Source organism: Seriola lalandi, unplaced genomic scaffold, assembly GCF_002814215.2.
Source record: "Seriola lalandi dorsalis isolate HSWRI2012SDOR001 ecotype SW California unplaced genomic scaffold, Sedor1 jcf7180002054576, whole genome shotgun sequence".
NCBI classification, from domain to species: domain Eukaryota; kingdom Metazoa; phylum Chordata; class Actinopteri; order Carangiformes; family Carangidae; genus Seriola; species Seriola lalandi.
Genome location: NW_019525129.1, coordinates 1,408,961 through 1,434,419, shown reverse-complemented (window position 1 = coordinate 1,434,419; position 25,459 = coordinate 1,408,961). Strand labels below are relative to the sequence as shown.

General features: G+C 41.7%; 1 protein-coding gene across 1 annotated transcript in view; it reads left to right on the top strand.

Moving 5' to 3' along the window:
- clasp1a (cytoplasmic linker associated protein 1a) overlaps positions 1-25,459 on the top strand; it is a 92,497-nt gene that overhangs the window by 39,634 nt on the left and 27,404 nt on the right. Inside the window, exons 9-20 of the mRNA XM_023417591.2 lie at positions 15,881-16,021; positions 17,228-17,301; positions 18,388-18,480; positions 18,608-18,753; positions 20,461-20,596; positions 20,702-20,772; positions 21,286-21,345; positions 21,861-21,938; positions 22,047-22,214; positions 22,896-22,942; positions 24,194-24,364; positions 25,108-25,131. Of these exons, the coding sequence (XP_023273359.1) occupies positions 15,881-16,021; positions 17,228-17,301; positions 18,388-18,480; positions 18,608-18,753; positions 20,461-20,596; positions 20,702-20,772; positions 21,286-21,345; positions 21,861-21,938; positions 22,047-22,214; positions 22,896-22,942; positions 24,194-24,364; positions 25,108-25,131 (1,209 nt within the window). The remainder of the gene's footprint in view (positions 1-15,880; positions 16,022-17,227; positions 17,302-18,387; positions 18,481-18,607; positions 18,754-20,460; positions 20,597-20,701; positions 20,773-21,285; positions 21,346-21,860; positions 21,939-22,046; positions 22,215-22,895; positions 22,943-24,193; positions 24,365-25,107; positions 25,132-25,459) is intronic.

Below are 25,459 nucleotides of genomic sequence, written 5' to 3'. Positions count from 1 at the left end.
TTTGACCAGCTTGTCCAGTCTCCTTGTGTTCATGTCGGACATGCTGCTGCCCCAGCAGACTGCAGCATAAAAGAGTACACTGGCCACCACTGGCTGATAAAACATGTGCAGCATTTCACTGCAGATGTCAAAGGACCTGAACCTCCTGCGGAAAAAGAGCCGGCTCTGCCTCTTCAGGTAGATGGCATCAGTGTTCAGGGACCAGTCCAGTTTACTGTCCAGGTGAACACCTAAGTATTTATAAGTGTGCACCACTTCAATGTCCTTCCCTCCAATGTTGACTGGCTGAAGGGTGGGCCTAGACCTCCGAAAGTCCATGACCATTTCCTTGGTCTTGGAGGTGTTCAGAAGGAGGCAGTTCTTGTCGTTCCATTCACTGAAGGCCATCGTCAGATCCCTGTACTCCTCTACCTGCCCGTTCCTGATATGCGCCACAATAGCTGTGTCATCTGACTATTTCTGGATGTGGCAGGACTCAGAGTTGTATTTAAAGTCCACCGTATGCAGGATGAACAGGAACGGAGCCAGAACAGTTCCCTGTGGAGCCCCAGTGCTGCTCATCACTGTCCCTCAGACACAGTTACCCAGCCTGATGTACTGTGGTCGTCTGGTCAGGTAATCCACAATCCAGGACGTGAAGCAGGGATCCACCATCATCCCTTCCAGCTTGTCTTTAAGGATGGGGGGTTGGATGATTTAAAGCAGCATCCTGAAGACGGTAAAATAACCCTGATGATGTCACCGGGGTTATTTCAACTTTTAAGGTTTAACAGAAAGCCAAACTGGGGCTGTGTGAAGTGTCTAACAAAAGACCCTGCTGACTTGCATTATAGGAAATGTAGAATGCAGGGTTTTGGGAACCAGATCCATACTAGGGAATTAAACTCAGACTATCATGGCATCTGCTGCTTTGATTTTTTTTCTTTTTCCTTTTGATTCAATAAATAATTGGAGTCCCCCTTTAAAGCAGTTCCATAATGGTCAGTAATTTTTTTTATCATTAAATCAGAGTAAAGCAGATTCACTCAGTACAAAGAATCCAATAAGTAATGTGATGAACAAATGACTCAGCTTATAACACAAGTCCAAGAAACTGCCACTGGTTGACATCCAATGGTTGATAATCTGCTTTAACTTCAAGATGCTGACAATTCAAATCTCGTTCACCTTTTTAGTTTGTAGATATGAATTGATTCGTTTATTTGGAGTTATATTGCAGAATATGAGTCCTAATGAATAAAGATAGACTTTTTTCCTGTGCCGTCCTTCCCAGTAATCTCTGCTTGAGTTAATTCTGTCTACACAGTTGTTGAAAGTTCATTTGGAAAGCTGAGAGGAAAAACGCTATAATGTGACTCATTTTAACAGTTATTAGATAGTGAAGCTTCATATTCATCACCATCAGCTGCTTGGCTCCACGTTTCTCTTTCACAGCTGCGCTGAAATTGACTTTGTGACTGCAGATGATGTCTCATTTTAATTTAATTCCTTTTGCCTCCGAGTTGAGAAGAATGTCTGGTGTTAATGTGGATGCGGGAATGAGCTGCGCTGTCACACACCCAGGCCTTCAGCTTAGTGTGACAGTTGTGCTAACAGCTCCACAATAAACTCGGTGTACAGAGAAGAGATAAATACTAGCAAAGAGGGAGGGATTATGTACAATAAAGATTGTGAGTAAGTGCTGAAAGTTGACACTATATGGCCAAATGTATGCGGACATCTACTATAAGCCTTTTGCAAGGGATTTCAGTTGTGAAGGTTGTGACACATAATTCCCAAATTCTGTCTTGTCTCATCTTCATACTTGTAATACGTACGCAGATCTACTTATGAGAGATGGAGGCAGAGCGGGGGAGCGCTGAGCTCTGCTGTGGTGTTGTCGTCACACAGGCAAGGAACAGGGAGGGGAGGGAGAAGGAGAGTGAGAGGTAGGGGGGCAGAGAGACTGTAGAGGGAAAGATGGAAGAGAGGGAGGGAAGAGCAAAACAAAGCAGCCATTTCTGTAGCAGGACCAAGAGGTAAACAGTAGGCAAGAGATATAGGGTAGAGACTGTAGAGAGAGAGAGAGAGAGAGAGCTGAGCTATCCGCTGTGTAGCATCGTTCCTCTCTGGCTTCAGAGCTGAGGGCAGCTTTGCACCATGACGGCTGGAGAAGGTAAGACTGTTTTCACTTTGCTGAGGTCAGATCACACACGTGCATTATGCAGATTTGATTGGCATGTAGATGATGAATCTCCCTGCGTGTGGATGGTGACAGAGCATTTGTTCAGTAAGGAGTTTTAACTCTCTTATGTAATCTGTTTCTTTTTTCCTGCTGCAAACCGTATTTTGACTCAGGTTAAATAACAGAAGCTGCACCCACTCGTCGATACGTTAGGAAACTAGACCACCTCCAAGTGATTTCACTGAATGGAGGTTGTTGTTTTTGTGTGTGTTGCAGCAGCAGTGAGATGTTAACATTTCCTGCCTCTTGTTTATCTCTGCTGTGTCTTGCCTTCAGTCTCCTCTCAGCACCCCGAGCGACAGCTTGCCTAAAGCATCTCAACACTTGTTTCATTGCTGGCCAAGATGATGAGAGCTGAGAGAGTCACTGCCAATATGTGAACTGTTGTCTATAATTTCCATAATTTGTGATGCAATTCATTAACACCCCACCCCCCCACCTTCATTCATGTAATTAGGGGAATTTTGGATTACTTGACCTTCACTTTCATTGGAATAATTTGCTTCCAGAACTGTCAGAGCTCAGTTTACTGCCATTTAATACTAACTGCAGTTAGTTCTTTTCTTCGAAATGTCTCTGAGGGAGTAAATGAGCATTAGTCCGTTTTTTTAATGTACTTTTTTTTCTAACTTTCTGTGTTTGCAGGGTAATTTTAGCCAAATTATTCTCATTGAATTACTTCCCATTAGACTGACAGCAGTGATAGTGTTTGCAGAAATTCAGAATATATATGTATATATATTCTACCTGTCTGTACAGCTCTGTTCTCTGGACTCAGTTAAATCGAACATCAGGAATGCATTTTGTGTTGTCAGGATTCTCTGAGTCTGAACTTTTCCTCCTTCCTGCTGAATTTGTCATTATCAGCTGTTGTTTTAAGATTATCCTTGCAATGAATTGTCCTCATCATAAGCCTCTTAGTGTAATGCAGCACAGCTACAAACCTAAAATTAAAAACAGCACAGATCTGACCTTCATTAGGTTGATTGGCTGGTGTGTCAGAGTATTTATTCGATGACTTATTCATGCTGGTGTCAGTATTGAATAAATAAATGTTAATCAGAGAGAATCATCATTCTACATTTTTATAATCTTTATTATTGACTGTAAAGGAATGCACACCAGTGATGTTTTTCTGTGCACACACACTGGTTATGCAATCTGAAACAGACAAATGAATTCACTTCTGAGTAGTGAGGAGCTGCACCAGTGCTGATTACAGTGTTTTGTCAGCATCTGGGGCGCAGCACTGACACTTAAGGCAACTGATGATTATTTTAATTATCAGTTCACCGTTAGGTCTGAAAAATCTCACCTAATGTTGAGCTCTTTCCTAGAGCTCATGGTGACATTTTCAAATGTCTTTGTTTTGACCACGAACAACAGACGTAGCTCGCTCTGAAAAGTGACTGATTTAGTCGTAACAAACTCTGATCACTGCAGATGATGTCTTTCTTTAAGAGGAACTGTTAGTGTCCATTTCCGTCACAGTCTGGGTCTGTATGAGCCCATTTATAGCAGATCAATGCATAATGCAAAGTGAAGCTTCAGACAGAAGAATGACCCATAACCACGGAGAAGACAGTCGGCCAGAAGCCACGTCTTAAAACAGGAAACACTGTGAATATATTGTTGCAACTATGCTACACCAACCAATGTGTTCAGTTCCTTCACTACAATCACAGAGTGTCTTTATAATTTGCTCAATCCCTGAGGCTTTGTGTGTGTGTGTGTGTGTGTGTGTGTGTGTGTGTGTGTGTGTGTGTGTGTGTGTGTGTGTGTGTTGCCTTCAGTGTCAGTTCTGCTGCTTTGCTCTTACATAAACACTGAACACTGCAAGTCTGTCTTTTCCCTGAGTTCAGCTGTGATGAGCAGAGCAGATCTGCGTTGGTCACCTTCAGCCCCGTCACGTCAGTGTCTGCGGTGGCACAACTCTCAGCCACTTCACTTAATGCAGGTTTATACAAATGCTTTTTCAATTTACATGAGAGCACATTTAGATTTAGACGTGTAAAAGGAGAAATCACATGCATGCTGCGCCCTGTGATTTTAAGACTGCCAAACTCTGGTTTGTGCATTCAGCGAGGCCTGCTAGTCTCATGGATTTGGAAGTGCGGCTGTGTCTGCAGGGGAGCCTGAGCACCGTGTTCGTCTGCTGCTCGTGTGTGTGCAGTGTTTATGTGCGGCTCCATGTAGGAAATGGTTAACACCAGTGAGTGAGGAGGAGAAAGGAAGCATGAAAGCAGAGGAAGGAATGTTTATTCTAAAGAACTCTTTTGATCATCTAACACACGCGTGCGCACACACACACACACATGCACACTCACACACATTAACACTAACATTCAGTGAATGCACAGCTTTGTAAAGAGCTTAATGTGTTTTGCTATGCGTGTATGGATTGTGTGTGTGTGTGTGTGTGTGGGTGTTGGCATGCGTGTGCCTGTGTATCTGATGCCATTGGCTGCTGGGCAATGTGGAGGAGGCTCCGGCTTAAAAACACTGAAGAAAGACCTTTTCTATATTTTTATTTGTTTATTTATTTATTTTGCATTATTTGTGGATGCCTTCAGATTTTCTTTTGAAGAGTGAGTACTTTTGAATTACAAGACTCAAATAGATATTTTGCTCAGTTCCCTCATTATTAACTATGTAGATATGTACATACAGTATATGTAAAAATCTGAATAAACGCTGATTTGCTGCAGATCTTCTCTGGAAGAGGCTTTGTTAAATTTGCCATTTTGACCAGTTTTTAGATTTGGTCTTTTGGATCCTGGTTGTTCTCACCTACATGTTTTAATAAGGTAAAAGATCTTAGGATCATAAGTTATAACTGAGAGTTTGAAGGTGATCGCTTGCAGTGATGAAGCCACAGCAAGTTATCCCCCAAATCTGCAACTTCACTCTGCTTTACAAAGCTTTATAGCGAGTTTCAGCTCATTGTTTATCTGTCTGGACACAACTTTACTCTTCTGGTTCACTCTCACCGCTCTCATAATGTCGCAGGCCAACATGTCAGCGTTGTGTTCACAACTTGTTTCTGCTGCCCTCAAGTGGCTAAAAATCAGTCATTGTCGGTTTAATAACACGGCAAACTACAAACCACAGAAGCACAGGTTACCACTTAAGATGTGTATGTGTGTAAAACTAATGATAGAAATCATACTGAAAGGAAACATTAAATACTTGCAGATAAATTGATATTAAAGGAAAAGCAATGAGGCTTGTGCCATTCTATATATTTCCATACATTCCTACTGAAGACATAAACTTTTGAAATAAAATATAGGTACATTTTTCAGAAAAGGCTTAATACTTTCTCCAAACAGCTGGACATTGTAGTTTATAACAAATGTTACTCAAACAGAAGGAAACAGTTCATTTGTTGTTAATTGTTTTCATGTGTGGGTTAAAACAGATGAAACAGTAGGATGGTGTAGGTGGGATAAGGTCAAAATAATCTACGCCACATTTATGTACTGCTCAGCACTTCTTTGCTTATTTAATGATTTATTATTTTATTCATTATTTTGTCTCATTTTCCATTAATGTTTTTAATGTTTTTCATTTTAGATCAGTGCTTTTAACAATGTCTTTTCTTTTCATGTGAAGCACTTTGTGCCACATTACTTGTATGGAAGGTGCTATACGGACAAAGTTTATGATTATGATTATTATTATTATTACAGTGTATGTGCTCATTGTGATGAAGGAACATGTCTCAGTTCTACACTGTGACTCACTGATGTGTTTGACTGTGTTTTCGGAAACAATGCAGCTCTATGGCTCAGAGGAATCAGATACATCAGGCTCTGAATACACAGACAGTTGTTGTTAGTTGGATCAGTTCATTGTTGGTTTGAGTCTTTTCGTGGGATTTGGTGACGAAGAAGAAAAGTATAGATCATTTTGGTCTCGTCCTTTGACGCCATCAGTGTGTTGGGTGGAGACAGAGAAAGATGAATATATTCATTATCAATCACCTCAGTATTTTAACTTGTTAATGTATCAGTGAAATCCTGTTGAAGATCAGAAAATGCAGATAGTGTTGCTTTAGGGTGTGGGTGTGACATTCAACAAAGATAGATAGAGAGAGAGAGAGAGAGAGACAAGAGGAGAGGAGTATAAACTGTGGCCAGTCCTCTGAATGATGTGGTTGTCTTCCTTATGCACTCTGCCAAGTGACATGGGCAAGCAGCCCTGTGTCCATGTGACTCTGGGGGTTAAAGGGAGTCTTTGATGGGCACAATGAGAGACCCTCTGCCAGGCCTCAGGCTGGGGTTATCTGCGCCAACTACACTGAATATCTGTTGGTACAAAAAAACAGACTCAGTGTTTTCCACTCTCCTACAAGCTGGTTCACTGTTTAAAGTTCCCACATCCATCGAAAATCAGTGGAGCCCAATGATGCTGCAACAGGATGTTGATACGTACCATTTGACTCACAGTGGACGATCACATACTGTTAACGGAATAAAGATGACAAATGTTTCTAATCGGGAAAACCTCATCATACTGCTTCCAGGCAAGCTTGTTTGACAGAAGGTGCCTGTGATGGACAGATTTTCATCAGCACTTGAGTTAGTGTGGTAGAAAACAAACACAGTGAGAACTGTTTGAGTACAACGCTGCCTTGTTTTGCAGTAAAACATATTTCATGTTATTGAGGCAGATGCAGCTGTTGCGTTCCTCCATCCATCTCATATGTTCTCTGGTATGAATAGGATGATGAATACAAGCATGTTATCTGCTATTAAATGGCAACCTGTCCACAGTGTACACCGCCTTCACCCAACATCAGCTGGGTTTGGCTCCAGCCGCCCTGGGACCCTAAAAGCATACGTGGTAATGGATGAAAGGATGAATATTCAGTAGCACTGATACAGCCTGGTTTTATTTCATGTAAATACACATGCTGTAGAAATCTGAAACCCCTGTTCTGTATTTCTTGAGTTGATTATGACGTCCGAGTGAGACATCCAGCTCACTGCTCTCAGACCAGCCTGGGCTACAGTAATGTTCCTGCTTTGTCTGTGTGCTGTGATAACATCACTCCCACACTGAACTGTGTTTTGTCTTCACTTTTATGTTTGAAACACTGGAGAACATTCTTCCATTGTTACATAGACAAGCTGAAACTGTGTGACAAGACTTGGTGAAAGCATTTTATAGTTCTGTGACTGTTGCTAACAGCAACTGAGCGGCTGAGGGTTTTTTCTTTCTAGTACTGAAACATTTAGCTGATTGACTCATTGATTCACACAGTTTTGATGATCAGTTAATCTTTTAAGTCATTTATCATGTGAAAAATCTGAGGTTTCACCTTGTCAAATGTGAGGATTTGCTGGTTTTCCTTGTTTTTTTAGTCTCTGTTAATTGAATATTTGGATTTTAAACTGTTAGTCAGACAAAACAAGCAATATGAAGGTTGTGGGGACAAAATCTCCAGTTGTTACTGTGATTCCATCAGAGTTGCTGCTAGTTGCATTCAGAACTGACAGCTCTATGCATTAATCTACTGTGGTTGTGTCACTGTTGGTTTACATCCAGTTTAGTTTTAGATGGACAGACACTTGAGGTTGTCAGCAGGTACTGTTGACAGTATACTGTCTTTCAATTCAGCAAACCAACAGGTTTAACACAAGGTGTTAAAGTGTTAGATATCTCACTGGTGCAGATACTCTGTTGTGACATTCAGCACTTCCCTGTAAAATCTGTTCTTGCCTGCCTCTCTCTCTCTCTCTCTCTCTCTCTCTCTCTCTCTCTCTTCTCTCTCTCTCTCTCTCTCTCTCTCTCTTATCTGAGCAGATAGTTTGACTTTTAATGACCTTAGAGGCTTCAGAGCAGCACGTGTTCGAACAGGTCGAACTTCAACTTCAGAAGATCAGTCTGTGTTTTCTGATGTAGATGAATGAGTTGAAGCCTGGACATTTGGAGTGTTCAGGGCCATGAGTTACTTTTCCACATTAAAATGTCTAAAGAAAACTAGACTTATGTTCTGTATGTTGTTGAGTTGTGTTCTTACATTATCCCAGATGTTTCTATCAATTCTCCAACCAGAGAAATCTGTGATTTTAATCATGGTTACAGACAGTATGTTTCATTTGGTCACCTGTCATGACATAATATCCTTTATGATCATGTGTCAGTGAGAAATGCTCGGGTCAAGTTATATAGGCAGCATTTTATGTATGTTTGATCCTTTGTTTTCATTCAAGTTACACACACACACACATATATATATAGGTATATTATATATTTGTTTTTATGTTTTTTATTTCTAGTTATTTTATTGGATTCCCATTTCAGTGCACTGATGTCATTTGGACAATAAAGTCTATTGTTAAACTGTAAACTGCTTTCAATACATATCTTTTTCACAAGTTTTTTTAAAACACACACACATACACAGTGGTGGCCAAAATTATTAGAACACCTGACAGAAATGAAAATATTGACCTGTTTTTTTTGCCTAGAAAACATGATTTAATTTCACAGTGTTCATGAAACATGCAGATGGTTGCTCTGAACACAACAAATATCAGATGAAGTGAGTCCTACTGTTTTTATCCACTGTTAACTTTAATATCTGGTATGTCCACTTCTTGCAGCATAGTGTCAATATATTTCCTGAGAACTTCAACACTAATGTTACCCCATGCCTTCTGCAACTCAAGCCAAATGCTTTCCTTTGAATGTCCAGTTTATTTTCCAACTCGCTCCAAATTTTCTCGATGGGGTTGAGGTTTGGACTTTGAGGGGGCCAGTCCATCATTTTCAATGTTCCAGCAGATTCCTTCTGTCGCAGGTAGTTCCGGCAATAGTTAGAAGAATGTTTAGGGTCATTGTCCTCTTGGAAAATAAATCCAGGCCCAATAAGACGACTCCCAGATGGTTCTCCGTGCCTCACCAGAATGTTGTGGTATACTTTCTTATCCATGATGCCATCAAGTCACCAGTTCCTGAGGCTGAAATGGCGCCTCACACCATAATGCTACCCCCTCCGTGTTTAACTGTTGGCAAGAGACACTCATTTTTAAATCTGTCCCCCTCCCTCCATCGAACATACACTCTTCGCTTGTTGCCAAACCCATCAGTCCACAACACTTTGTACCAATCTTCCTTCGTCCATTTCTTGTGTTCTTTTGCAAATTTCGGGCGTTTCAGTCTATTTTCCTCTTTCAGCAATGGTTTCTGTTGCTATTCTGCCAACAAGTCCTTCTTCTCCCAGTTTCCGACACACAGTTCTTGAAGACACTGTTGCACCATTAGTCATTGTGGTGTTGATCTCGTCACGCAGTTCTCGTGAGGTCTTTCTTCGGTCCTTAAGACCGAATTTTGAGATGCTTCACTTGTCTGTCTGAAAGTTTATTTTTTCTACCTCTCCCCTTTCGGTTCTGGTGTGGATTGGCGGTCTAAAGTGTATTTTACAGTGCTTGGACTGCATCTCAAGTCCTTGGCTATGCGGCAGTAACTCCAGCCAGCATCAAAAAAGGCCTTTATTCGAACCTGTTGCTCACTGGTTAGCTCCTTCTTCACCTTAGCCATGTTCAAAGAGCAACATGTGCTTCAAGACTACTTCTAGAGGCTTTGAATTTATACCAATTGGTGGTTTGGCCTCAGTGACAAAACCCTGATGTTACCAATCACTTAATGAGCAGGATAGGCCTTGTACATTCAAAAGAATCAAACAGCTGTGTCCTAAGACTCTTGCATCACCATCAATTTAACCACGATCACTCCTGACAATGATTACACAAGTAATTTGGCTTCTTCTGTGAAGGAACATGATTGTGTGACATTGATAGTGAAATAGGCCTAGCTTGTTTTTTGTAAGATTCCCATTGGCATAAGTTACATACTGTGTGTTTAAGGAAAAGCATAGGGCTTTTAAGGCAGTTAAATTCATCATTTCTCTATGACTTTAATGTGGAATGAGATCAAGCAAGAAGAAACTCCTCCTGACTGAGATTACATCACACATTACTACCTTTCTTGTAAAAGTTTGTAAGTGAATCGGTCATGAGTTGACTGATGTCAGCAAAATGTTCTTCCTACTACTAAAAGCAAATAACACACGAACAGTACAAGCAGAGTAAGCACAGTCAGAGCTTTTCTTGGCAGTGGAGTAAGCTGTTCCTCTGCCTGGCTGTCACGGCGATGTTTCAATAGAGCAAGGGCTCAGCTCCCTGAGAGATATCTGACAGGTAGAGGCATGATTTGTCAGGGAGGTTTATTCAGTGTGGGAGAAAATAAAATGAGAGACAAGACAAAGTTAAGCATTCAGAGGCTGGTAAATATTCGATCTGATTAATCCACGACTTGAAGGTGGGAGGTGAATTTTCTGCCCTGCTGGCAGCCTCTCTGGTTTGTCAGCGAAACAAGGCATCTCTCGTTATGACATAACGCTGATCAGCAGTCGTCTGTCTCTTATATAACGCCACAGGGTGCCGGCTAAACCATGGTCCGTATGTGCCTGATGGAAACCCCATTAGTTTCCCCTGAGCTCCAGGGAGAACCGGGGGGGACAGATGGTCCGCACTGAGAGAGACTGACAGAAAATAAAATGGGAGAGAAAATAAAGATACTTAAGAGAAAGATGGAGAGATCAGGGGAAAGGAAAGACAAAAGAATGGAGGAGGTTAAAAAGAGAAGGCAGTGAAAGGGAGACAGTGTTTCACCCCCTCCTGTGAGGCAGTCCAGAACAATATTAGTTGACTCCCCCATTCTGAGAACTTAACTTCCCAGAAGTTTCTCTTAGTCCCTCATGCCTTTGGGCTTTTATTCTTTACAGTGAGGGAAGAGAAAATCCCCTCTATTATATAAATCTGTGGTTCAGAGACAGATTACTGGTGACTCTGCTAATGCCAATGCAGCTTCAGCAACTTTGAGTACTTCAATGTGTTGTGTGTTTCAGTTCTCAGTGTATCCTGACACCCTGTGGTCATAAAAGGTAGCACATCCTTAAGTCAACATAACAAGGCGAGGAGATGGTAGCCAGTAGGTTGGTGGTCTAATGACTGACAGGTATATGATCCAAGATGCCAATCTTGGAGGCAGCTTACATACATTTGCACTTAAAGGAATAATCAATCCTCAGACACTGTCACACACTTATTTATCATCAGTTTGCAAAGTACATGCATTGCTTCTTTGATTGGCTTGGCCAGATATTTGATAGTATGGAATATCAAAATATTTTCCATCATATGCAATATGTTTCTAAAGAGTAATATCGGAATTTATCTCTGTAATTTATTTATGTTTTTGTACAGTCGTACCCTTATGTCACTGCTTTGCTTACTGTTCATTGTACTTTAGCGTGTGACAAATTAAACTACTGTTGTTTAGTGGCAGCATTGTTTACACATAAACATAAAACACAATAATATTGTATATCGTGATATCTGTTTGGTCTGCCTGCTTTTCCTCAAACTATCCCCCCTATCGCTCTTTATACATACCTGCATTGCATTACAGTCTATTAAAGCCATTGTTTGTGGTAAAGAAGTCGTTATTTCCGCCATGTTGGATGGAGTCCAGAAGCAGGCCTACACTTTCTGCTCCACATGGAGGATGTAAATCAACCTGATACTGGAGTGAATCCTTTAACCCTTGTGTGATGGTCATATTTTTGTTACTCAGCCAGTGTTGGCGGGTCTGGTGGACCTGCTGCATTTGTTGGGGTTTAATTCAACACAATCAAACAATTTTCTGTTAAAATACTTAACAGATGTTTACTTCATCCCAATTACAAGCAATATACAGTAAACAGCATATACTTGTATGGTTAATATAAAATGTGTAGGGGGGTGTACAATGTGTGGTCATTGAAATTGTGTTCTGATAAATATTCTTCACAGAAAATGAGCCAAGGCCAATGAGTCTGGGTTTGAAAAAATACTTAATCATATAATTTTTCTTTTGATAAAAAATGAAAACGGGTCCCACATACCTGTTTTCATTTTCCTCTCAGTAGTGAAGTACTTCCTGTGTGTATCGTATTGTATTGGACATCCCTGCATTTGAAAAAATGGGCGTGGTCGATGGAGGGGACTGTTCCAGAGTATTACAAGTCATGCCCCCTGTACGCTGGTATATTTTCATTAAAAACCTGTTTAGGATCCATCTCATATAAACTACACACCAGACACAATAAGCTGCTGACTTCACTCATAGCCCCTCTCTCTCTGTAGACCAGTTATCAGTGATTAAACCTCTTCACAGAGGCAGTGGTGATATCAGGAGGCCTATGGGATCACTGCTACTGTCACCACCCGCTGTACCGTTAGACAGCACTAATGACCTGTTTCAGCCCAAAGCAGACATTCCTCTGTCTGTCTGTGTGTGTGTGTGTGTGTGTGTGTGTGTGTGTGTGTGTGTGTGTGTGTGTGTGTGTTGATGGTTTTCTATATGTTTGTGTGTATCTGTGTTTGAATAGTTTATTGCATGTACTATGCAGCTGTAATCTCTCCCCTGACACGCAGATAAATCACCTCAACATTTGTGTCAGCCCTGGTGAGAGGAGCCGCTCCAGCAGAAGTGAATTGTCAATACCTCAGTGATTGTGGCAGGGCTCTGTGATTCCTGTTAAGGTGCTCAGGCTATCAGCCCTGATGTAGAGGTGGGGATCAGACAGGGTGAGCTCATATATCTGTTTTGGAGTGTTCAGGTCTGGATCATTTCCTTTTTATAGTCTGCCTTAAACAAAATGGAGGACGTTTGGCAGAGCCGGCCTTGTAGTTTGGTAATATGGGGTCACTGACGTTGAAATCTATTCCAGTTGTGTGACTGTAAGTTAGACAAAATTCCTTATGATCCTCATACAGCGTTTTTTTTTTTTTTTTTTTTTAAATGGAGCTGGTCCTGTCAGCTCGTTATATCACTGTTTATAGGCTTTTAAGGCCAGCTGGCTTTTGACTTGTGTTCCACACAGAACCACTAGAAGTAGTTCAGCAATTAAGATATAAAGGGTTCACTCAAGCCAAGCGTTGTCATTGGTGAAAAGTGTGTGCTAAACTGTGGGGTTGTTGTGCCAACATTTTTGGTACCCAGCTACTTGCATTCTTGTTTTTATGATCTACTGTTTAGCAAAGACTTTCCCACCAAGACTGCACCAACACCGTACTGCATTCCCATGGTGCACATAGGAATTAAAAGTACATTTCAAACTATAGCCTGACAAATGCCAGATCTTTGTGATCTGCACAGAATAGAGATTTAATATGTAAACAAGCAGTTTTTAGAAGGATCCCTGAAAACTCAGTAGGTCTCTTTCAGACTAGACATCTGCACGTCAGAGTAGAAAAAAACCCACGTGTAAATAATAAAATGAATCTTGGGGTGAAGTCCTTTTATTTAGCTGCTTCAGTGTCGTGGTCCTGGTGTTGTGTGTTCTGGCTCACTGTCATGACTTAACTGGTGTATTTGAATAGAACAGCCATCGTTAATGTCATTAGTAACACCTGTGCTGAGTCAAAATTTCTGCTGTGAAAAAAAAATGACCAAGATACGTACTGAGTGGCTGTGCAGTTAACAAAAAAACCTACTATTAAACTGTATCTAAATTATCTCATTTATCAGGCAATTATGTGTCACAGTTTCTTGTTGCTGATGTAACTCCAATAAGTAATATACTGCTGCCAAAAAATAGCTGCGCTCCATTTCATCGTACTGGTGAGCCTCTTTGGGGGGAAAAACCTGATTAATGGGAGTGCAGTGTACAGGAGGTGGGCAGGTGTGATGTTCAGTCTCTATCAGCTGATAATCAAACAGCTGCAGGTGGTGGAGATGGTAAACTTTTAATTAATGAAGCCAGTACGTGCCGTTTAGAGCGCCGACTATAGACCACACCCAGGTGGCTCCACTCGGCTCTGTGTGCACTGGGTTATGGAGCCACCCACTGTCATTGGTGCATAGAGGTTGGAGACATCATTATATTCTCTGCATAGCTCCAACTAACTTCAACCTGACCAGACCAGGCCATTTATAATACTAAATATAAGATAAAAATAAATGATTGTAGCTCTAGATTTCCACCTTTTGTATTAAAAACCATAAAGTATTTTTGCTCTACAGAAGCAGAACCACACGAGATATGACTGCAGCTAAATACTACATCTAAAGCCTTGTTCATCCTCTGTCCCTTTGTATTTTGACATTATTCTGAGCTGTAGTGTTAGTATTGCTTTACAACACACCGATAATATTCTCTTGTTGCTGCTGTTGCTGTTGTAAGAGTGTGTGTGTGTGTGTGTGTATTCAGTAAGCACAACAAAGCTGATCTCACAACAATAGACCCCTCCCTCCTTTCACCACAAGAGTCTCTACACACCCACAGCATCATGATGTACTGTGACACGCGCACACACACCTACATCAACACACACACACACACACACACACACACACACACACACACACACACACACACACACACACACACTGATAACTGAGCTCACAGAGGAAGGTTTAAGGGGCGGTTAGTCTGGCACTTTGTCAGAGCATAGCGTGCAGCAGAGGCACATGCAGAGCAACACACACACTAAAACACACACACACAAACACACACAAACACACACACACACACTAACACACACTGTGGACAGGGATGCCTGGTGAAAAAGAGAGAGCGTGTTAGAGGGTGGAGCAGAGACATGCTGAGGAAGCTGGTGTGCAAGAAAATCTGCGCTCGTAAGAATAATGCCTTTTATCTCTCCTATTCTTCTCCTCCGTCCTCTCCTCACTCTCTGTCGCTCCCCGTCTCTCTTGGTGTTTTTTGTCTTTCTCATCTTTCTCTGCCTGTGAATGTTTAGATTTCTACCTCGTGCTCTCTCTCAACCTGTTGCCTTTTCTTCCCCATCCTCCACTGTGTCTGTGGTTTTATGTGATGGATGCAGTGTCATGGTGACAGCCTTGGCAGCAGGGACATTCAGGGAGCTGGTTTTTTTTGTGTGTGTGTGTGTGAGGCTGATCATTGTTCAGACTTTTTTTTTTTCTGGCTTTACTGATGAAAGCATTGTTTATGTGTGGCTGAAAAGGGAAGGCTTCATTCTTGAACCGCAGCCCATCTGTAAGACGATATTCTTTCTGATAAACGGATTGATATGTTTTGAAAATCAAAATGAAAAGACTAAATGTCCTTTAGAAATAGTAAGTGATTGAAGCCTCAAACATTCCTGTCGTTGCCGTGCCTCAGCTGGCACCAACCACCCAGCGCCGTCATATCAGCCCCCCGGGCTAATCCCTCGTGTGAATAGTCACGTTGGGCAGGTGACAGGGGGTCATGTATCCGTGCATGGCTGTCAAACCAGATTAAAGTCAGATGGATGGATAGATAAAGGTTGAATGGATACGTACACACAACCCTGACAGATTGACTCTCCCCCCGAAGGTGGAAAGAGGTCATACATTGCAGAGATGACTCAGGTCTTACTCTAGGCAGATTAATGACAGGAGAATGATAATGCAGCTCACCACTAACCAGGATGTCTCTGATTGATGAGTGAATAATGATTTATTGATCCTCATGAGAAATGTCTCTCATGCCGTCATCGAGGCCTTCCTGTGACTAACATTTACCGTTATCCCGAGGAGATTTTAATCAACTGTTACCTCACAAATTCCCCTTTTTTTCTGTCTCTGTTGTTGCAGATAAGAACTTTGAGGATGAGGACTCGGTGGATGGAGGCCGGTCCTCCTCCTCATCGTCCTCAAAAGCTCCCCCCAGTGGACGGAGGACGGTAATGAGCTCTGTCAGAAGACCCAGCTCAGCCACCACAACAAAGATCACAGGTGAGGGATGGTTATGGTCTATTAAGAAACTAGCAGATGTAATATACACTCACTGAGCACTTTATTAGGAACACCAAACCAAAATGGGTAGTTCCTCCCTCTTCATGTTATGGCTCTACCAGTTGTTGAAACTTTCCTCTGAGACTCTGCTCCATGTTGACATGACCGCATCACATCATTCCAGCTGATTTGTCAGCTGCACATTCATGCTGCCAATCTCCTGTTCTACCACATCACAAAGGTGGTCTACTGCATTCAGGTCTGGAGACTGGGGGGGGGGGGGTGGGGGTGTCACTGAAGTTCACTGAACTCACTTATTTATGTTGATGAAACCAGTTTGAGATGACTTTAGCTTTGTGACATGGAGCATTATCCTCTATGCACAGATAAGCTGAGGCATTAAAACCTGGTAATTAATTTGTATTAAAGAGCCCAAAGCGAGTCATGAAAACATTCCCCACAACATTACACCACCACCACCAGCCCGGACTGTTGACACAAGGCAGGTTGTTTCCATGGATTCAGACTTTGACTCTACCATCTGCTGCCTCAGCACAAATCCAGATCCATCAGACCAGGTCTTCATCTGTCCAGTGTTGGTGAGTCTGTATCCACTGCAGACTCAGGTTTCTGGTCTTGGTGACAGGAAGACTTACCTGATGTAGTCCGTCCACCTCAAGGTTGGACGTGTTGTTCACTCTGAAGCTTCTCTGCTCACCGCAGTTGTAAAGAGTGGTTATCTGAGTGATCATAGCCTTTCTGTCAGCTCCAACCAGTCTGTCAGTTCTCCTCTGACCTCTGACCTCTGACCTCTCCCATCAGCACAAAGCTGCTGCTCACTGGATGCTTTCTGTTGTTGGCTCCATTCTGAGTAGAAACTCTACAGACTGTTGTGTGTTATTGTCACTCATTCTGATGTTTGATGTGAACATTAACTGAAGCTCCTGACCTGCTCCTGCTTTTCTGCATCACACCGCTGCCACATGATTGGCTGACTGGATAAATGCATTAATAAGTAGGTGTACAGGTGTACCTAATGAAGTGCTTAGTGAGTGTTCACTATACATGGCTGCTTTCAACATTAGGTATAGTAAATGTGTCAATACTAAAACTGTTACTACAGATAAAGATGCATTTCATGCTGATGAGATTATTCTTTAAAAGTGTTGAATTTCTGTTAAAATCCCTTTTACCTTCTGTTCAAAGGAAAAGAAGCAGCAGCCGGTGCTGTCGATGAAGAGGATTTCATCAAAGCCTTTGAAGACGTGCCCTCGGCCCAGGTATATTGATCCCAGACATTCATGGTCCCCAGAGAATAAATCTTACTAACTTTTTATCTAGTGCCACCATGAGGTTGACATGTTTGTTTTTTATGGAAATATCTCAACAGCTGTGATAGATTGACACAATATTTGGTTCAGATTGTGTCGAGGTGATGAATCTCAATGATTGATTTTTGATGGTCCTCTAACTCTTTAATGGCTCACAACCACCAGCTCAAAGTCGACAGAAATTTCTCTACATGTACTTGATGCACTGGCACAACATGTTGTATACACATTGGTGGTTTACCAGATGATTTAGACTTTGGTGATCATCTGGCTTTTCCTCCGGCGCCACTGTGAACTTGTCACTCATGAGTTTGAGGGAAATATCTTCAGTTATGGGATGGATGGACAGTCATGTGCCCGTTGGGACAAGCTTCAACTGAACATTGCTAATCAGCAAACCCTCACTGAGTATGAGGGTTAGCTAAGATACTACACACACACTATACAGCCACTACAGACCTCTACCTTCAGGCCACAGATACGAGTAACTCATATTCAGCACCGAGCAGGGCCATGTCAAGCTCTAGCCTGGGCTTGGCCTTACCTTTACTTACCTACTACTATTTATCTCTGTACTATTGTAAGCACACTTACTATCTTAAGCTGTAGTACACTCAATAAACTGCACTTGTTTGTTGTCTGCTCTGTGCCTTTCATTTTTCTGACTATGTGTTGTGTTTTCACTGATGCTTTTACACAAATGAAGTTCATAATGGATAAATAAAGTTATTTTTGAGTTTCTTAAATAACTACACTGAGGTGGTGAACATGGTAAACATTATACTTTATTAGCATCAGAATGTTAGCATTGTCATCGTGAGTATGTTAGCATGCTGACATTAACATTTAGCTCAAAGCACCGCTGTGTCTAATGACACCTCCATGGAGCCACTGGCATGGACAGAGACATTTGCATTAAGTGTAAATACACCACTAAGAGGAAGATGATAAAGAGTCAGAATCTTAAACATAACAGATGTGTAACATAATAACTGATTCTATGATTATGTCTTTTTAATGTCTTTCTGTGTCCAGATCTACTCTAACAGAGAGCTGGAGGACCAGCTGTCCAAGATCAGAGAAGTTCTGTCTGATGAAAAACATGACTGGGAGCACAGAGTGGTGGCGGTAAGACTCAGAAACCAAAAGTATCCTCATCCACACATGTACACAGGTTACAAGTGCTGGAATTTAATGATAATATACCACAACATGCCTTTGTCTCACACTCTTCTTCTTTCTTGTTCCTCTGCAGCTGAAGAAGGTGCGTTCACTCTTGCTGGCCGGCGCCACAGAGTACGAGGGTTTCCCTCAGCAGCTGCGTCTCCTGGAAGCTTCCCTCAAGCTGTCAGCTAAAGACCTGCGCTCCCAGGTGGTCCGCGAGGCCTGCATCACACTGGGGTAAGATCCCGAGCTGAGCAGGATGTTCTGTCCCGCCCAGATCTCTCTAAATGTTTTTGGGACACAACAGTTGGGTACCTTTTTACTGTAGCTTAAATCTGGTAGCTTTTTTGGAGCTCTGTGTTAAAACTACCAAATACATTTCCTTTTCCTAACAAATAATAATATTATAATAATTCCCTGGAGAATTGCATATTTTCACCATTTGCACATAGTTTCAGACATGAGTCTTAATCATAAAATGACTTTTCTCATTCCCACTGTCTTGTTTCTTTGATTTCCAAAAGTTAATATTATAATCTTAATAATTCATATAGCATACACTTGATATTTAGATTGTTGCTGCGTTCTGTCTACCTTGGAAGTCGGATGTTGGAGCTGGGAATGATGTCACACCTAAGTTGACTGCATTCCAGTACTATAAGTTGGAAGCTTGTTATTGTTGTTGTTTGTCGTTATTATTATAATACCAGTTTTTAACAAAGCCTTATGCTGTATTTTATGCATACAAGCACTGTAGTAATATGTCCACAGATTGGACAGCACTGTGTGTGTGACTGATTCAATGAGACTCAAATAAGGCAGAAGTGCTAATCAACAGTAAAATGCTACAGTTTTCACTTCAGTTGATTTGCAGAGCAGCCATCTTGGATTTTGAGGTCCGGGTTGGTGAGGTTCCTCCGACTTCAGGCGGCGTTCTAGTTGAAATTCCCGAAAATTTCCAGTCAGAATTTCAGACTTCCCTGTTGAAATGGAACGCACGGTTAAGTGTTGAAACAGTACATTGTGGTTTTAAAACATTACAAACAGTAATTATTTGATACTGACAGTAATATGTCATAGTGAAGTCCATCGGTAGTCGAATGTATTTTAGGATTTTCTTATTGTCATTGTGTTAGGTCACTGAAAACTCTAATATACAGGTTAATACAGTGACTAACTGAAAACCTAATAAAATGGTGATCACGTGTCAGATGGCCATGGTAACTTTGATTGGCAGCTGTGATATTAACAGGAATCTGTAACTGATTAGCCTGAACCAGGAAAACAGCATGAAGCATAAAGTATTTTCTCTCCACACACTTAAGCTAATGAAAATAAACCCTGATTAGATATGAAACGTGCAGCGCACTCTCCATCCTAAAACATCTGTCATCCAAACTTTAATACAGCCCTGATGAGGTGGAACAGAGTAGAGACGCACTGAAAGAGCAGTAGGTTGATGAATGGATGGGAGGGGAGATGTCACCATCGCATCTTGCCTCTCAATCCAGTACAGACATTCCCCGGCTGAGGGTGATCACATATTGAATTTTCCGACCATTTTTTAAAACCGTTAGCTAAAAGGCGTCTATTGATTTTTGATTTCCTCTATTTTTGTTTCCTTCTTTTTCCTTTTTTCTCTCTGTTGGAGGTTTGGGGTCCAAAAATAGACCCAATCTACTATCAATAATCTGACAGCTGCTCTTTTGCCTCTTTGAGAATATTATTTGGCTAAAACTCTTTGCGTCTTACACTTAAGTTAAAATACAGAAACTGAAATAAACTCTCATATTATAGCATGATTGTTAGAGGAGCTGTACATTTTAGACATTGGCCACGGTCGTCTTTGTCTTATCAGAGAGAACAACAACACATCACCATGAGTGGACCATCTTACATTTGTTCTTTAACGCGGTCTTCTTCCCTCTCTTTACCCTCCGTCAGACATTTGTCATCGATCCTGGGAAACAAGTTTGACCATGGAGCGGAGAGCATCATGCCCACACTGCTGAACCTTGTGCCCAACAGTGCCAAAGTCATGGCCACATCCGGGGTGGCCACCATCCGCCTCATCCTCAGGGTAGGACATCTACAGGGGGGGGGGTGATGTGGTGCCTCAGGTCATCTGGAAGTCATTGTAACAAGACATAATGTAATAACAGTGTTTTTTGTCTTTCCCCTGCAGCACACACACTACCCCCGTCTCATCCCCATCATTACCAGTAACTGCACCTCCAAATCAGTAGCAGTAAGACGGTAAGAAGACTTTGTTACTGGTATTAAATGAAACAGGGTGTCTGTTAATACAATTACTGCAGGTCAAAAATGAAAAGCTGCATGATTGATTTTGTTTACATTCGTTCATGTCGAGCAGAGATTGACATTTTATCCATATATTCCAGATATACTGTACATGCTAAAGTTCCCATATTTGACACTTTTCCTGTGTTTTATTTGACATGTTGATCCATAGGAAGATATATTTGTGGTTTTAAGAACCAAAAACCGTCTCAATGTAGTTTCTCCTCTCTCAGGCTTCTTAGAAGTCCTTACAGCTGGTTTTTAAGGCTCAGTTTCTGAATACAGGCTGTGTGCATTTCTCTGTGGACTGAGGCTTTGATACTTTCACAATATTAATATAGAACCTAGACCTGCTTTATAATCAAACTACACATGGACATCTGCTTTCATACTATATGAGGCCGTTCAAGTTTCCTATGTCATGATATTGCAAACCTGAGAGATGTTTAATTTTTGTCACTTTGCCAGGCGCTGTTACGAGTTCCTAGATCTCATGTTACAAGAGTGGCACACCAATACACTGGAAAGGTAAGACGAGTCTCTTCAGAAGGAAAATATCCGCTGTTTCCTCCACAACTATCGAAGCACTTTGGCAAGTTGTGTTTGTCATGTGTGTCTACCAATACGTACCAAGATGCAGCTTCTCCTCCTCCTCCTCTCACTCGATGACATTTGAGTTCGCTAACATTTGAGTTAACAAAGCACTGGCTGGGTGCACCACTGATGAGGCCTATTAAATTGATGAGTGCCGAGAGAGCCGACATCGTCAGGACCTCGAGCGATAAGGCAACTTTGCCCATCCTCGTAACCATGGCAACTGCGGCAGAGACTTTAAAAAGCATGCAGAAAACCCTGTGGGTGGCCACATTCCCTGTGGACCACCAGAGGATTAAAACTGGAAGGAGAAAAGGAGAAAGCCTTTTTGTTCTTTAACATTTTGAGGTTTAAGGCTGCAGAAGTCATCCATCAGTACTTGGTGGTTTTTATATTGGCGTGAGGTTAACTGTTAGTGTCCTCCTCACCATGTTCCCTTACTATCCCAGACATGTGGCTGTTCTGACCGAGACCATCAAGAAAGGAATACACGATGCGGACTCTGAGGCCAGATCCATCGCTAGGAAGTAAGTGTTGTTTAAGACTGAACTTTTTTATGTCTTTGTTTTATGAGAAAGTGTTCACTAATTTTTACCCTGTCTAAACTGAAAATCCTTCCTTGTCCTCATCTATAGGTGCTATTGGGGTTTCCATGGTCACTACAGCCGGGAGGCAGAGCATCTGTTTCAGGCACTAGAGTCCACCTATCAGAAGGCCCTGCAGTCTCACCTGAAGAGCTCTGACAGCATTGTGTCTCTACCCCAGTCGGACCGTTCTTCATCGTCTTCCCAAGAGAGTCTTAAGTAAGAACTATGACGTCCTCCACACTAAGCGTTCTCCTCCTGTCCTCACCGTGTTCCCCTTGTTCCATCTTTACTCTCCTGCTTTACTCCACCTCCTTCTCTCCCTCTCTCTTTTCTGTCTCTATCTCCTACTTCTTTTCTGTTTGTTGTAATTTATTGGAGGAAACCACTAATGCATCCATCTTATTGATGACTGTAAAAACATTGGTAATTATTGTCAGACAAACAGCAGACGGGTGAGAGCTCTCACACACACGCACTCTCTCACTCACACACACACACACACACACACACCCACTCTTGGATGATTGTGATCGGTTTATAGATTCCCTATGGAGCATGTTGGCTAATGACCTCATAGTCCACCCATCAGGGCTGCAGCTGCTGTGGTCATCTGTGTGTGGGGTGTTTGTGTTTATGGGGATGAGCTCATCTTCATTTTATTTATTTTTGTTATTTTGACAGAAAGGTTTTCAATCTGTTGAATAGTTTTAATTCTGCACACTGTACACAGGCCATTTATCATTGTTATTCCTATTTAACTTGCTGTCCAACACAATTTATCCATACATTTTATAAAAAATAATTCAATATTCATTCTTTTAATTCATAAATACAACACTTGTCAATTGTTGTCAGATGCTCATAAAGTCTAAAAAGTGTTTCCTCTGTTTTTTTCAGCCGGCCATTGTCTGTGAAGAGTGTCATTGGAGGGAGCATGACAAGGAGTAAGCCACTTTCATTTCTCTTTATCTATTCTATCCCTTTTGTTTGTGGTTTTCCCCAGAAATGAGAAGTATATTAGGTGCGTAGTGAAGTTAGTAGAGCCAAAGCAGTTTAGATTATCCAGGTCTAAGTTGCTATTTTATCAGCTGTCCTAATGACCCCTTGATAATAACCTTATATATACACTGTCCCCAATAGCACTAATGTATAGCTTAGAGGTGAAGACTAAGATGAGACTTTAGTGATAAATAAAATAAAAAATAAACAGTAACAAACAAATCTAAGCAAATATCATTCAAAAGCTACAGTATATATGTGATATACACTCACTTCATTAGGTACACCTGCTTATTCATGAAGTTATCCAATCAGTCTCTGAAGATGTGCTTTATGATTCTGTTTGGAGTCACTGTCTGGGACCAATCAGACGCTTTCTTAATGGTATTGCATGATGGATCTAAATATCTGAGATGCCTAAAACCTTTGCACAGTGTGAGGAAGTAATGAGTCCAGTCTGCTGGGCTTCAGCTGGATTTTTGCAGTAGTCACTTTTCTTGTTGTATTATCTGATGTCAGTGGATGCTAAAGTTCTGCTGCCGCATGATTGGTTGCACTGGCTTCCTGTGTGTCAAAGGACAGATTTTAAAATCCTACTACTCATCTATGAAGCTCTAAATGGACTTGGGCCAAAACACATCTCTGATCTACTTGAACGATACGAAGCATCCAGACCCCTCAGGTGATCTGAGACAAGTTTACTCAGCGTTCCCCGAATCAGAACCAATAGGCAAGGTGAAGCAGCTTTTAGTTTCTCTGCTCCTCAGCTGTGGAACAAGCTTCCTGAACACCTGAGACTTACTGAAACTGTCAGCTCATTTAAATCAGGGATTAAAACATCACTGTTTGCTGTGACTTACCAATAAATCACATACATAACATCTTTTTAATCTTGTGCTGTGTTTGCATTTGCTTGTTTCTTGATTTTATACAATCTTGATATGATTTATATATATATTTTTGTTTATACAAATTAGTTTTTAAATGCTATTTTAATGTCATGTTAATGTTTTGTTTTTGATATATTTCCATGCCTCTATAAAGCACTTTGAATTGCTTTGTGTCTGAATGGGGCTGTATAAATAAACTTGCCCTGTGTTGCACATATGTGGAAGTTCAAAGTAAAAAGTCGAAAGGCTCTTAAAATAAACTGCTTCAGTGTTCAGAGTTTGCCTCTCATCTCTCTGCTGTTCTAGGTAAGCTGGTGAGCACCAGGATGCCTACCACACCGGGTTCCCTCCAGCGCTCCCGTAGCGACATTGATGTAAATGCCGCCTCCAACGCCAAGTCACGTCTGTCGACCGTCCCTGCATCCTCACCGTTCAGCTCTGCAGCTGCCCTCCCTCCAGGGTCCTACGCCTCATTAGGTAACCCGTCCATCATCTCCCTCTGACGATCTAAAACCAGAAAAAACAAACATCTGCATGGCAACTCCAGTTCACTGTGTAGAAAGACAGCGCAGTGCACATGCACACACTGGCACAATGTTCAGACAGTCAAGTAGTTAGAGGACAGCGCTAGCAAGGATGAAAGGCTAGGCTAAAAAGCCTGTGAATTAATTAAGCTAGCATGTTGCTAACCTTGACTTACTGAAGAAAAGACAGAAACCCTGAGAATAAACACTGCAATGTTGCAATATCCTGTCTCAGTGGCCCGTCTCCCGTCATCATGAAGTATTACAACATTTTCTCTTGTAGTCACTGGCTTTTATGGACCTGACTGGGATTATTAATGAGCAGTGAGTTTGTCATTAGACTGTTCTGTCAGCAGGAACTGTTTAATTCCTGCGCTGACACTTCTGACAAATCGATGTGATGAGGCTGAGTAACCCCCCCCAGTGTGATTAAAACCCCTGATACTTTTTAAGGATTTTTTCACTCACATCTTCAACTAATGGGGGATGTTTTAATCTTTTTTCCTGTGCAGAAACTTCTCTCCCTCCCTTTTTTTCTCCAACGAGTCCCTGTGGCTCATTAACAGCCATTACTAATGATGAGGAGGCCCCTTGCTTACCCACTCACTCCTGCTCTTGCTTCAATTGCTACTAACGTCTTCCTCTATACCTCTCCTTCCACTCGCTGCTGCACTGCCTTTCTTAAATCCCCAAAAGATGGCGCTTCCGGTAAAAGTGATGGTAAGAGTTGTGTGTCTGTCTGTGAGAGAGAAAACGTATGAGTGTGTCTTCTTGTCAGCTGTCACGGGCTACATACTTACATCTTCTTCTCTTCATCTGTGCCCTCTTTTCTTCTCTTAACCCCCCCCCCCCCCAAAAGTGGTCGTTAGTTATGTGGAACTCTGCATGGATTGTCTGCATGGATTTTATCGTCTGACTGTAACCCTAACAACTGTCTCCATCAGTTTTGTTACTTACACAGCAATAACATGAGAATTATTAAATCTTGACAAGATGCTTCTGTTTTAACCGGCAGCTTTTCTAGCCATTACAGCACTGGTCACGTGAC